We start from the raw sequence: 14,912 nt of genomic DNA on the forward strand, positions 1-14,912 counted from the left end.
AAAGTCATGATTTTTTATTTCATGCTTGAAATAAGAAATGTTTACTTTGAAAAAGCAGTTTTATGCTTGTGAGTGTTGATGACACAGCTTTGCAACAGGTGATATTCTAGTTTCACGCATGTTTTACTCAATATAGGTCATCAAATCTCAGCTACAAGCTGTAATATCTTACTGAGATCATTTAGGACCAAAACACTTAAAACAAGTAAAACACTCTAACATAAAATCTGCTTAGTGAGAAGAATTATCTTATCAGACAGAAAATAAGCAAATATCACCCTTATTTGAGATATTTAATCTTACTTAGATTTCAGTTTTTGCAGTGTACATAACTCCACATGTGTTCATTCATAGTTTTGATGCCTTCAGTGACAATCTACAATGTCAATAGTCATGGAAATAAAGAAAACGCATTGAATGAGAAGGTGTGTCCAAACTTTTGGCCTGTACTGTTTGTGTGGACGAGACAGCGATAAGTGGCAAGCATCAACGCTAAACAAATTTCTCAGAGCAAATTGTATTCAATATAATTAGTAATTGTGAAAAATGTAGGCGGGCTAAAATAATATATGGTCTGTCAAAATACAAAAGGTAACATAAGCTAGTCGGTGGTGTTTTTGTTACATTTTTATTTATTTTTTTAAATTCAACTGTGAGCAAATTAATTTTAAAAACTATGCAATCAAGTGAAATTTCTGCAAAAATGCAGAAATACGCATTTTTGTACCTAATGTTTTGTGCCAAAATATCACTTCCACGTTTTTTTTAAATAAATATTTTATCCACGTTTTTTTTTTTTCCAATAAATATCAATAAAAATGCAATCTAGACAACATTTGTTGAACGCTTGCCTCAGCCGCAGGTACTCGCGTTTCCCCTTGCTTAAACGCTGCACTGAGTTGCAGGACGGGGGGACTATTAAAAGCACCGAAACAAGCACGCTAGTTAGCTAACCATCGAGCTAGCTTACTTGTTGTCGCCTACATTTGCTCTGCGAGCTACAACGTTGACGGCTGTCCACTTTGATGGATGATTACAATCCATACACTGTTAGTTCCAAACCAGTTGTAGTTCTCAAGTATTTATTAATAGCCAACGAGAATATATATTTTTGACGTGACTGATTGTAAACAGAGGTCACAACATCGGAAGTATATTACCCGAGGGGGCGTGGCTACAGGATAGCGTTGCATGTATGTTATATACCGTATTTTCCGGACCATAGGGCGCACCGGATTATAAGGCGCACTGCCGTTGAATGGTCTATTTTCGATCTTTTTTCATACAAAAGGCGCAACGGATTGTAGAGCGCATTAAAGTAGTCATATTATTATAAAAATTTTTTGTAAATGTAAAAGACTTCCTTGTGGTCTACATAACATGTAATGGTGGTTCTTTGGTCAAAATGTTGCATAAATGATGTTTTACAGATCTTCTTCAAGTCGCTTTCTGACAGTCGCTTCAGGATGCGCCGTTTTGTGGGCGGTCTTATTTACGTGGCTCACCTTCGGCAGCGTCTTCTCCCCGTCATCTTTGTTGTAGCGGTGTAGCGTGCAAGGACGGGAGTGGAAGAAGTGTCAAAAGATGGAGCTAACTCTTTTAATGACATTCAGACTTTACTTCAATCAATAACGGAGCAGCTTCTTCTCATCCGGAAACAACAACAAGGCCGGAAATGTGTCCCGTGAAAAACTGTCCGACCGGAACTCTCTAATAACTAAAGTTCCTTGGGTGAATAATGTAAACTCATTACACCGGTATGTTTTAGCGCTTTCATGGCGAGTTTACTGACAGATATAAGTAAGAACTTTACACTACTTTATATTACAAATGGCAACAGCGGAGGATGAATGTCCCAAAACAAGAAGATAGAGAAAAAAGAATAAGCTCATCGACTACGGTGTCACCACGGACTACAAAGGCGGATGCGCACAATTTTTCAGGACTTATGCAGATCCCAAATACAGATCAGCAGGTACCAGAAAGTAAGAAAAGTTGGTTTCGCATAATATTGCGAAACAATACGGCAGATAATATGTCTTACCTTATACACACACCATAATAATACTCCTATGTTGAAGCACAGTACAATCCATCAAGCGGTGCGGCTTCATAGCTTACCGAAGTCGTACTAAAACATTTTGATAGATTTTGGAGCGCCGTGTGTGTAAAGTTCTATATTTTCAATGAAACAGGCGGATCGGTGCGGGGTCTTCAGTAATGCGGACGCTGTATCGATCCGTTGTGGTGAAGAAGGAGCTGAGCCGGAAGGCAACTCTCTCAATTTACCGGTCGATCTACGTTCCCATCCTCACCTATGGTCATGAGCTTTGGGTTATGACCGAAAGGACAAAATCACGGGTACAAGCGGCCAAAATGAGTTTCCTCCACCGGGTGGCGGGTCTCTCCCTTAGAGATCAATCAATCAATCAATCAATGTTTATTTATATAGCCCTAAATCACAAGTGTCTCAAAGGGCTGCACAAGCCACAACGACATCCTTGGTTCAGAGCCCACATAAGGGCAAGGAAAAACTCACCACCCAGTGGGACGTCGATGTGAATGACTATGGGAAACCTTTGAGAGGACCGCAGATGTGGGTGACCTCCCCCCCTCTAGGGGAGACCGGATGCAATGGACGTTGAGTGGGTCTAGCATAATATTGTGAAAGTCCACTCCATAGTGGATCTAACATAATAGGGAGAGTCCAGTCCATAGTGGATCTAACATAATAGTGAGAGTCCAGTCCATAGTGGATCTAACATAATAGTGAGAGTCCAGTCCATAGTGGATCTAACATAATAGCGAGAGTCCAGTCCATAGTGGATCTAGCATAATAGTGAGAGTCCAGTCCATAGTGGATCTAACATAATAGTCAGAGTCCAGTCCATAGTGGATCTAACATAATAGTGAGAGTCCAGTCCATAGTGGATCTAACATAATAGTGAGAGTCCAGTCCATAGTGGATCTAACATAATAGCGAGAGTCCAGTCCATAGTGGATCTAGCATAATAGCGAGAGTCCAGTCCATAGTGGATCTAGCATAATAGTGAGAGTCCAGTCCATAGGGGATCTAACATAATAGTGAGAGTCCAGTTCATAGTGGATCTAACATAATAGAGAGATAGGGTGAGAAGCTCTGTCATCCGGGAGGAGCTCAAAGTAAAGCCGCTGCTCCTCCACATCGAGAGGAGCCAGGTGAGGTGGTTCGGGCATCTGCTCAGGATGCCACCCGAACGCCTCCCTAAGGAGGTGTTTAGGGCACGTCCCACTGGTAGGAGGCCACGGGGAAGACCCAAGACACGTTGGGAAGACTATGTCTCCCGGCTGGCCTGGGAACGCCTCGGGATCCCCCGGGAGGAGCTGGACGAAGTGGCTGGGGAGAGGGAAGTCTGGGCTTCCCTGCTTAGGCTGCTGCCCCCGCGACCCGACTTCTGATAAACGGAAGAAGATGGATGGATGGATGGACATTTAAAATGTTGGTGTTGTTTACATGAGTCATATTGCCATCATATTGCAGTCTACAGTCTTGGGTTAGAAGGCGCACTGTCGAGTTTTGAGGGGGAAAAAAGTTTTTGAAGTGCGCCTTATAGTCTGGAAAATACTGTAAGTGTCAAAGAGACAGCCAAAAGAGGTTGGTTGAAATATAGTGTAGAAATGCACCTGCAAATGCAAGAAATGTAGTCTCGATTTTCAATTTTGCAGCAATTAGTGCTGATAGAAATTTTGTTTTTATTTTCTAAATGTTCCTCTTTTTGTCTCAAAGTGTGCTCACATCCCTGATAATGATTAGGAGACACAATTCCAATTTTGTCAGGACTTGGGTCTGAGCGTTAAAAGTAACGTGAGTGTGTATCGTCTTGCTTGTTCACCAGCCCTTTCGCCCTTGAAGGGGACCACTTCCTATTTACATTAGTAGCTCCGCCCCCTCTCCGAGTTGGCTCAAACAAGACCCTTTCTGCCTTAATACAGAGGAGCCTTTCAGGTTTCCTCACTTTGTTTATGTACTTTCTCGCTCGCTATTCTCTCACCGCAGGTGAAAAAAATTCTGCAGTGACACTCACTCAATCAAAAATCCTCTCCTCATCCTACCTTTTTTCTTCAATTGTGGTCATTTTTCCATTGCCCTTTTTCTTAGACCTTCAGGGGTTTTAAAGATCCCTCGTCTCCCTTTCCCGCCTATGTGTGTTCTGAGTTTGGAATGTCCCACACGTGGCAAGGCCAGTCTGCCGCGCCCCTCCGGCTGTGCACCCAGCAGTGGAGGAGGGAGGAAAAAGCGGGGTTAGGGGGAGAGAAAGTGTAGGTGGAGTTTTCGGAGGGGTGCAGAAGGAAGCAGCTCAGTGCAATAGTTGATTTAGCTAGAGGACCCAACATCTGTTATCGGAGGTGGTTGTGGTCATGTGGTTGTCCACGCTGGTCACCATGGCTCACGCCTAGTGGTCAGTCCACTGAACAGTAGCTCTGTTGACATGATGATGATGATAGTGGGAGGTACTCGCAGTCTGATTGCTTCACCTTCCCGATCTGTGCAGGGAGATTCGTCTGGGCCGCACAGGAGTGGAGGAGATAAAACGCCATCCCTTCTTCAAGAGTGACCAGTGGACCTTTGACAACATCCGAGAGAGTAAGTGTCTTTTAGAATGATTACTTCATCATTTACTACTTGTTTTGACCTTTTTAGAGGTAATCAGGTTCAGTCTTAATTAGAGATGTCCGATAATGGCTTTTTTGCCGATATCCGATATTGTCCAACTCTTAATTACCGATACCGATATCAACCGATACCGATATATACAGTCGTGGAATTAACACATTATTATGCCCAATTTTGTTGTGATGCCCCGCTGGATGCATTAAACCAGGGGTGTCCAAAGTGCGGCCCTGGGGCCATTTGCGGCCCGCAGCTAATTGTTTACCAGCCCGCCACACATTCTGCAAATGCTGTTGCAAAAATTAAAAAAAACATTAAAAAAAAAGTGGAATGAGGTGAAATCTAACTAGAAAAGTTGCAATGTTGACACAAAACTGCCTTGCAGGCTTTTTTTTTTCTTTTGTCTATCTTTATTTTTCTTTTTTTGCCATTGCCATTTTCTTGCCAAAAATCAATGATTAATAAGATAAGAATTATTGACCTATTCAAGGCTCCAATTATTTCAAATATTTCACTTTAAAATGTTTTATGTGGAAAATATTGCATATATTGTGTGGTTGCCATACAAAAACATCAACATTTTATTTGACAAAAGAGCATAAAACAAACAAAATAATAGTTCAAACGTAAAATCGACTGATATATCTGAAGCTGATCTCGTAACTTAAGTGTTGAAAGTAAAAAAAACTAATAACAATTTATCACTTTCTGAGTGGGGCACCTTTTGGATCCCAAATATATTTAATTGGATTTGATTTATCTTTTCACTGTGATTACTCGAAAATAATAATGAATTCAAATCCTGCATTATTGATCTTTTTAAGGCTCTAAGTACTTCACATCAAACATTGCTTTCTGAATGTTTTGGGCAGTGGGGGGAAATACTGCATATTTCAGTTTTATTATAAAAAACTAAGTTGTCTTTGACAGAAAAGGCATAAAACCTTTTTGTTTTTTTAAACTTTATATCAACCTGAAGTTGATATACTGTAGAGATTTACTTTAAGCGTTAAATAAATTTAAAAAATAATATTTTGACTTGTTTTTAACATTTTAATGACTTAGACCCTTTATTGTCCGTGAGAGCCATAAAGGTAAAAAACAAACAAAATCCATATATTTTGTCATGGTTTGAAAATGAAAAATATCAAAATGGCCCCCGCATGCTTTAATTTTTCCGTGTGCGGTCCTCTGTGGAAAAAGTTTGGACACCCCTGCATTAAACAATGTAACAAGGTTTTCCAAAATAAATCAACTCAAGTTAGGGAAAAAAAATGCCAACATGGCACTGCCATATTTATTATTGAAGTCACAAAGTGCATAATTTTTTTTACCGTGCCTCAAAACAGCAGCTTGGAATTTGGGACATGCTCTCCCTGAGAGAGCATGAGGAGGTTGAGGTGGGCGGTAGAGGGTAGCGGGGGGTGTATATTGTAGCGTCCCGGAAGAGTTAGTGCTGCAAGGGGTTCTGGGTATTTGTTCTGTTGTGTTTATGTTGTGTTACGGTGCGGATGTTCTCCCGAAATGCGTTTGTCATTGTTGTTTGGTGTGGGTTCACAGTGTGGCGCATATTTGTAACAGTGTTAAAGTTGTTTATACGGCTACCCTCAGTGTGACCTGCATGGCTGTTGACCAAGTATGCATTGAATTCAATTGTGTGTGTGAAAAGCCGTAGATATTATGTAATTGGGCCAGCATGCAAAGGCAGTGCCTTTAAGGTTTATTGGCGCTCTGTACTTCTCCCTATGTCCGTGTACACAGCGGCGTTTTAAAAAGTCATAAATTGTACTTTTTTGAAACCGATACCGATAATATCCGATATTACATTTTAAAGCATTTATCGGCCGATAATATCGGCAGTCCGATATTATCGGACATATCTAGTCTTAATTGATGTTTGGCTCACATGGGTTCTATGTGCTCGTCGGGCAACATGCAGAATTCCTCAGATACATTAAGGAACTACTATTATATGCTATGTGAAGTTTATATTTGAGTACTAAAAGCTGAGGCAGAACATTTGTACGTATTCCAGAAACACTGACTCACTAAATAAACATAAGCCAGATATAATTGCTATTTTATCTGGCCGTTATCAAAGTTGGCGTGCAGGCATTGAGTAAATGCATGCCACATTTTGCATTACGCTTTTTTGTTGTGGTCTCACTGCAGCACGAGCAAGGCACGGGAATACAATAACCCTGCAAAGCCGCAGGAATCACACTTTTTAAATGTAATTACAACTTGGCTTGAATTGAGAGTGTCTTAAAAATAGCTATTTGTATGTCACTGGCTCTTAACGGGGGGGGATAACACCACCAACTGCTAGCTTATGTTACCAATGGTGGTTTGAGGGAACAGATTTAACAAATAAATCTTTTTTTTCTTTATTTTTGTTTATTGAAATGTTGTTTTCTTTTGTATTTTTTTTGGGGGGGGAAGTAAAATTAAAATAAAAAACTTGCCCGCGGCCTGAATAAAAGGATTCACGGCTTACGTACAGTACAGACCAAAAGTTTGGACACACCTTCTCATTCAATGTGTTTTCTTTATTTTCATGACTATTTAAATTGTAGATTGTCACTGAAGGCATCAAAACTATGAATGAACACATGTGGAGTTATGTACTTAACAAAAAAAAGGTGAAATAACTGAAAACATGAGCTTCAAGAGGTAGTCACCTGAAATGGTTTTCACTTCACAGGTGTGCTTGAAGCTCATCGAGAGAATGCCAAGAGTGTGCAAAGCAGTAATCAGAGCAAAGGGTGGCTATTTTGAAGAAACTAGAATATAAAACATGTTTTCAATTAGTTCACCTTTTTTTGTTAAGTGCATAACTCCACATGTGTTCATTCCTAGTTGTGATGCCTTCAGTGACAATCTACAATAGAGATGTCCGATAATATAGGACTGCCGATATTATCGGCCGATAAATGCTTTAAAATGTAATATCGGAAATTATCGGTATCGGTTTCAAAAAGTAAATTGTATGACTTTTTAAAACGGAGTGGTACACGGACGTAGGGAGAAGTACAGAGCAGTTGCGTCTCCCAGTCATACTTGCCAACCCTCCCGATTTTCCCGGGAGACTCACAAATTTCTCCCGAAAATCTCCCGGGGCAACCATTCTCCCGAATTTCTCCCGATTTCCACCCAGACGACAATATTGGGGACGTGCCTTAAAGGCACTGCCTATGCGTGCTGGCCCAATCACATAATATCTACGGCTTTTCACACAAGTGAATGCCAAGCATACTTGGTCAACAGCCATACAGGTCACACTGAGGGTGACCGTATAAACAACTTTAAAGGCCTACTGAAATGAAATGTTTTTATTCAAAAGGGGATAGCAGATCCATTCTATGTGTCATACTTGATCATTTCGCGATATTGCCATATTTTTGCTGAAAGGATTTAGTAGAGAACAACGACGATAAAGTTTGCAACTTTTGGTCCCTGATAAAAAAAAGCCTTGCCTGTACCGGAAGTAGCGTGACGTCACAGGTTGAAAGACTCCTCACATTTCCCCATTGTTTACACCAGCAGCGAGAGCGATTCGGACCGAGAAAGCGACGATTACCCCATTAATTTGAGCCAGGATGAAAGATTCGTGGATGAGGAACGTGAGAGTAAAGGACTAGAGTGCAGTGCAGGACGCATCTTTTTTCGTTCTGACCGTAACTTAGGTACAAGCTGGCTCATTGGATTCCACACTCTCTCATTTTTCTATTGTGGATCACGGATTTGTATTTTAAACCACCTCGGATACTTTATCCTCTTGAAAATGAGAGTCGAGAACGAGAAATGGACATTCACAGTGACTTTTATCTCCATGACAATACATCGGAGAAACACTTTAGCTACTGAGCTAACGTGATAGCATCGGGCTTAACTGCATATAGAAACGAAAAAAATAAGCCCCTGACTGGAAAGATAGACAGAAAATCAACAATACTATTAAACCATGGACATGTAACTACACGGTTAATGCTTTCCAGCCTGGCGAAGATTAACAATGCTGTTGCTAACGACGCCATTGAAGCTAACTTAGCAACGGGACCTCACAGAACTATGCTAAAAACATTAGCTATCCACCTACGCCAGCCAGCCCTCATCTGCTCATCAACACCCGTGCTCACCTGCGTTCCAGCGATCGACGGAGCGACGAAGGACTTCACCCGATCATCCGTGCGGTCAGTGGCTACCGTCGGATAGGGCGTCTGCTATCCAAGTCAAAGTCCTCCTGGTTGTGTTGCTGCAGCCAGCCGCTAATACACCGATCCCACCTACAGCTTTCTTCTTTGCAGTCTTCATTGTTCATTAAACAAATTGCAAAAGATTCACCAACACAGATGTCCAGAATACTGTGGAATTTTGAGATGAAAACAGAGCTTTTTGTATTGGATTCAATGGAGTCCGAATACTTCCGTTTCAACGATTGACGTTACGCGCATACGTCATCATATCTAGACGTTTTCAACCGGAAGTTTAGCGGGAAATTTAAAATGGCACTTTATAAGTTAACCCGGTCGTATTGGCATGTGTTGCAATGTTAAGATTTCATCATTGATATATAAACTATCAGACTGCGTGGTCGGTAGTAGTGGCTTTCAGTAGGCCTTTAACACTGTTACAAACATGCGCCACACTGTGAACCCACACCAAACAAGAATGACAAACACATTTCGGGAGAACATCCGCACCGTAAGAACAAATACCCAGAACCCCTTGCAGCACTAACTCCTCCGGGACGCTACAATATACACCCCCGCTATCCCCTAGCCCCTCCCCCGCCCCCCCAACCTCCTCATGCTCTCTCAGGGAGAGCATGTCCCAAATTCCAAGCTGCTGTTTTGAGGCATGTTAAAAAAAAATAACGCACTTTGTGACTTCAATAATAAATATGGCAGTGCCATGTTGGCATTTTTTTCCATAACTTGAGTTGATTTATTTTGGAAAACCTTGTTACATTGTTTAATGCATCCAGCGGGGCATCACAACAAAATTAGGCATAATAATGTGTTAATTCCACGACTGTATATATCGGTATCGGTTGATATCGGAATCGGTAAATAAGAGTTGGACAATATCGGCCAAAAAGCCATTATCGGACATCTCTAATCTACTATGTAAATAGTCATGAAAATAAAGAATCGCATTGAAATAACCCAAAATGAGAAGGTGTGTCCAAACTTTTGGCCTGTACTGTACATGCCAGATGCCATGGTCGCTACAATATATCGAAGTTGTACTGATGCGTGAAATCAGCGCCTTTCCACACATGTTTTTAAAACTGTCGTCCTTTTTCTGTGTGCCTGCTGCCGTACCAGGAATAGGGCGGCTTATGGTTGGTTGTGGCTTGTTGGAAAGCAAGCGCCCGCTGAGCGGCCACCTAACCGTGGCATACAAAATCCTTAATCTATCAATTTCTACAATAGTTTGGGTCCGTAAAGAGTTCAAACGTCTTTGATGGAATGTGCAAAATTGTACTGGACATGACAATGTTAGGGCAGTATGTCTCTTGGTGTATACGACTACTTCACCTGGCTTCCATTATGACAACACACACGACTTCTGATCAGAGTCTGGCAAGTCTGGAATATGAAACCACCACTGCGCTGCAAACATGACCTGCTACCATCCTACTAGGCTCCGTGCACCGTTCCAATTTTAAAATAAAAACAATGCCCTTGGGGCTGATCCTCAAGTAAACTAAGTCGTCGCCATGGAATGTAGGCAGCACACCCACCCTCTCGTAGTCTCCTCGGGGCGGGTGGGGCCAGCTGTGCAGCAAAACCTAATGAGAGGGGGCATCTGAGTCCTGGCTTTGCTCCCGCTCTTTCGATGTCACTGTGGCCTGGGCTGCCTGTCATTAACCACCCTCACCCTCTATCAGGATGCATTCTTGGAAACTGAGCCACAAGGGCCTCCTTGGAGCGAGCCGGTTTCCCTTTTCGACTCACCATTTTTGGCTTTTTATTTTCTTCCCTCTCCCTTTTATTTGTCTTGATTAGTTTTTTTCTTTTGCATACTATTTTCAGATTAAAGGCCTACTGAAATCAATCAATCAATCAATGTTTATTTATATAGCCCTAAATCACAAGTGTCTCAAAGGGCTGTACAAGCCACAACGACATCCTCGGTACAGAGCCCACATACGGGCAAGGAAAACTCACCCCAGTGGGACGTCAATGTGAATGACTATGAGAAACCTTGGAGAGGACCGCATATGTGGGTCACCCCCCCCCCCCCCCCCCCAATAGGGGAGACCGAAAGCAATGGATGTCGAGTGGGTCTGACATAATATTGTGAAAGTCCAACACATCAGCGAAAGTCCAGTCCATAGTGGGGCCAGCAGGAACCATCCCGAGTGGAGACGGGTCAGCAGCGTAGAGATGTCCCCATCTGATGGACAGGCTAGCGGTCCACCCCGGGTTTGGAGCAGAGTAGAAAAGAAAAGAAAAGAAACGGCAGATCAACTGGTCTAGAAAGGGAGTCTATTTAAGGGCTAGAGTATACAAATGAGTTTTAAGATGAGACTTAAATGCTTCTACTGAGGTAGCATCTCTAACTTTTACCGGGAGGGCATTCCATAGTATTTGGAGCCCGAATAGAAAACGCTCTATAGCCCGCAGACTTTTTTTGGGCTCTGGGAATCACTAATAAGCCGGAGTTCTTTGAACGCAGATTTCTTGCCGGGACATATGGTACAATACAATCGTCAAGATAGGCAGGAGCTTGACCGTGTAGTATTTTATACGTAAGTAGTAAAACCTTAAAGTCGCATCTTAGGTGCACAGGAAGCCAGTGCAAGTGAGCCAGTATAGGCGTAATATGATGAAACTTTCTTGTTTTTGTCAAAAGCCTAGCAGCCGCATTTTGTACCATCTGTAATCTTTTAATGCTACACATAGGGAGGCCCGAAAATAAAACATTACAGTAATCGAGACAAGATGTAACGAACGCATGGATAATGATCTCAGCATCGCTTGTGGACAAAATGGGACGAATTTTAGCGATATTACGGAGATGAAAGAAGGCCGTTTTAGTAACACTCTTAATGTGTGACTCAAACGAGAGAGTTGGGTCGAAGATAATACCCAGATTCTTTACAGAGTCACCTTGTTTAATTGTTTGGTTGTCAAATGTTAAGGTGGTATTATTAAATAGATGTCGGTGTTGAGCAGGACCGATAATCAGCATTTCCGTTTTCTTAGCGTTGAGTTGCAAAAAGTTAGCGGACATCCATTGTTTAATTTTATTAAGACACGCCTCCAGCTGACTACAATCCGGCGTGTTGGTCAGCTTTAGGGGCATGTAGAGTTGGGTGTCATCAGCATAACAGTGAAAGCTAACACCGTATTTGCGTATGATGTCACCTAGCGGCAGCATGTAAATACTAAAGAGTGCAGGACCAAGAACCGAACCCTGGGGAACTCCGCACGTTACCTTAACATAGTCTGAGGTCACATTGTTATGGGAGACACACTGCATCCTGTCAGTAAGATAAGAGTTAAACCAAGACAAGGCTAAGTCTGTCATCCCAATACGCGTTTTGATACGCTCTAATAAAATATTATGATCAACAGTATCGAAAGCGGCGCTAAGATCAAGAAGCAGCAACATAGATGACGCATCAGAATCCATCGTTAGCAATAGATCATTAGTCATTTTTGCGAGGGCTGTCTCCGTAGAGTGATTTGCCCTGAAACCGGACTGAAAAGGTTCACAGAGATTGTTAGACGCTAAGTGTTCATTTAGCTGCTGTGCTGCAATTTTTTCGAGGATTTTCGAGATAAACGGAAGGTGGGACACCGGCCGGTAGTTTACCAGGAGATCAGGATCGAGGTTAGGTCTTTTGAGTAGAGGATGAATAACCGCTTTTTTGAATGCCAGGGGAACAGTGCCAGAGGAAAGTGATAAGTTTATAATATTTAACACTGATGGACCTAGTAATACAAAAAGCTCCTTGATAAGTCTCCCAGGAATTGGGTCAAGTAAACATGTTGTTTGTTTTGTCCCATTTACACATTTTGACAATTCCTCCAATGTTATTTCATCAAAGAGAGAGAAACTATTTTGGAGGGCGGTATCCGTCGTATATACAGTCGTATCTGTGTTAATAGAACCCAGTTGTAGCTGAGATGCATTGTCTTTAATCTCTTTTCTAATGACTTCAATTTTCTTATTAAAGAAATTCATAAAGTCATCTGCTGAGTGGGTGGAGCTACTGGGAGGAGTCCCTTGTTGGGTTAGCGATGCTACTGTACTAAACAGAAATTTAGGATAATTTTTGTTGAGGTGGATGAGATTTGAGTAATATTTAGCTTTAGCTGAGGTAAGCATGCGTTTATAAGTTATTAAACTATCACACCATGCTTGATGGAAAACCTCAAGTTTAGTCGCACGCCATTTGCGTTCTAGCTTTCTACATGATAATTTCTGGGCTTTAGTTTCTTCTGTAAACCATGGGGTACGCCTTTTAGGGGCCCTTTTTAGCTTTAGCGGTGCTACACTATCAATGGTGTCGCGCAGGGCGTCATTAAAGTTGTTAGTGAAGTTATCAATAGAGCCCACATAATTTGGGAATGGTGCCATTACCGAAGGCAGTAGGTCAGTAAGAGTCGTCGTTGTGGCAGCATTAATGTTGCGGCTGCTATAGTAGTTATTATTATTATTATTAGTTTGTTGACAATGAGTCAGAACTTCGAATTTTATAAGGTAATGATCGGACATTACTTTAGTGTACGGGAGTATCGTAACTTTAGAGGTGGTGACACCCCTGACAAGCACTAGATCTATCGTATTACCGTTGCGATGCGTGGGTTCATTTATTATTTGTGTAAGACCACAGCTATCAATTATAGTCTGGAGTGCCACGCATAGAGGGTCCGATGGGGTATTCATATGGATATTAAAGTCCCCCATTATGATTATATTGTCGGCGTGCGTCACTAGATCAGCAACAAACTCTGAGAATTCACTGATGAAGTCCGAATAGGGCCCAGGGGGGCGGTAGATAACAGCCAGGTGGAGAGGCAGCGGTGTGACAAACCTCAAAGTGAGCACCTCAAACGAGTTATATTTATTATTTAGGTTAGGTGTAAGATTATAGTTTTCATTGTATATTAGTGCGACACCCCCTCCCCTTTTAAGAGGTCGGGCAACATGTGTATTGGTATAGTTAGGAGGAGATGCCTCATTTAGCGCAAAAAATCGTCTGGTTTGAGCCAGGTCTCGGCGAGACCAACGACGTCAAGTTTGTTGTCTCTAATGACTTCACTAACTAATAACGTTTTGGAAGATAATGATCTTATGTTTAAAAAGCCCATATTATTGGTAGTGGGCTGTTTTGAGGATTGTTTGTTGAAATTATCCGAAGTAGCAATATTAATAATGTTGCGTTTATTATGCGTATTGCACTTTAAATAGTTTCGACCATATCTAGGAATTGATACGACGGGGATATTCATGTTGCGATAAACTGAACGCATCATAGTTAGCTACCTCAGTACAATGTATGTCTGCCTCTGACACGGTCACAAAAGAAAAAACATTATGTGAGTTGTGTTTTATTCTAAGAGAATTGCTATGTGTGCAGGGATTATCCAGCCTGACGCCGGCTAGTTCTAGTTTAAATGGCTTCTTACCCGGAGACTCCACGCTTCTTTGGTTAGCTTTTCTCTTTGTTGTTAGCCCAGCTCGGCATCCCCGCTTCTGCTTCCGCTCGCACCGCTTATGTCGTCTCCGTTGGCGGTCACCGCTAGCACTTGACTCCGCTGCTACAAAGGCCGCTCGATGTAGCCCACGAAGTATTCCCATGCTAGCGAGGAGGTCCACCGTACATGCATCTTTCAGTCTATAACGACCCGATCCATCCACATCCAGAATTGTCTGTCGGTCGTATGTGATCACAGAGTGTTCACGCTTGGAGCCAGCCATGAAATTGACAGAAATGACGGGTGTTTTTTGCCAAATCGCTCTACACTCCCAAGAGCGTTAGCATAGCCGCAGCATTCCCATGCGCCGCCATCTTGGAACCAGATTAACCAGATTAAAGGCCTACTGAAATGATTTTTTTTTAATTAAACAGGCATAGCAGATCCATTCTATGTGTCATACTTGATCATTTCGCACAGCTCAATCAACACAGAAAAAGGTAAAGTGAAATAACAGACAGACAGGGCTTTGCTGTCCGTAACACACACACACACACACACCGCAAAATGAGCTAACGCTACGCTAAAAGCGAATTAGCCTT

General features: G+C 42.1%; 1 protein-coding gene across 2 annotated transcripts in view; it reads left to right on the forward strand.

Annotated features, from left to right (window-relative positions):
• Positions 1–14,912, forward strand: part of LOC133641115 (rho-associated protein kinase 2-like) — a 146,500-nt gene that overhangs the window by 62,665 nt on the left and 68,923 nt on the right. For both annotated transcript variants that reach the window (XM_062034989.1, XM_062034988.1), the window contains exon 8: positions 4,533–4,624. In XM_062034989.1, the coding sequence (XP_061890973.1) occupies positions 4,533–4,624 (92 nt within the window). The remainder of the gene's footprint in view (positions 1–4,532; positions 4,625–14,912) is intronic.

This window comes from Entelurus aequoreus, linkage group LG23 (assembly GCF_033978785.1).
Source record: "Entelurus aequoreus isolate RoL-2023_Sb linkage group LG23, RoL_Eaeq_v1.1, whole genome shotgun sequence".
Taxonomy (NCBI): domain Eukaryota; kingdom Metazoa; phylum Chordata; class Actinopteri; order Syngnathiformes; family Syngnathidae; genus Entelurus; species Entelurus aequoreus.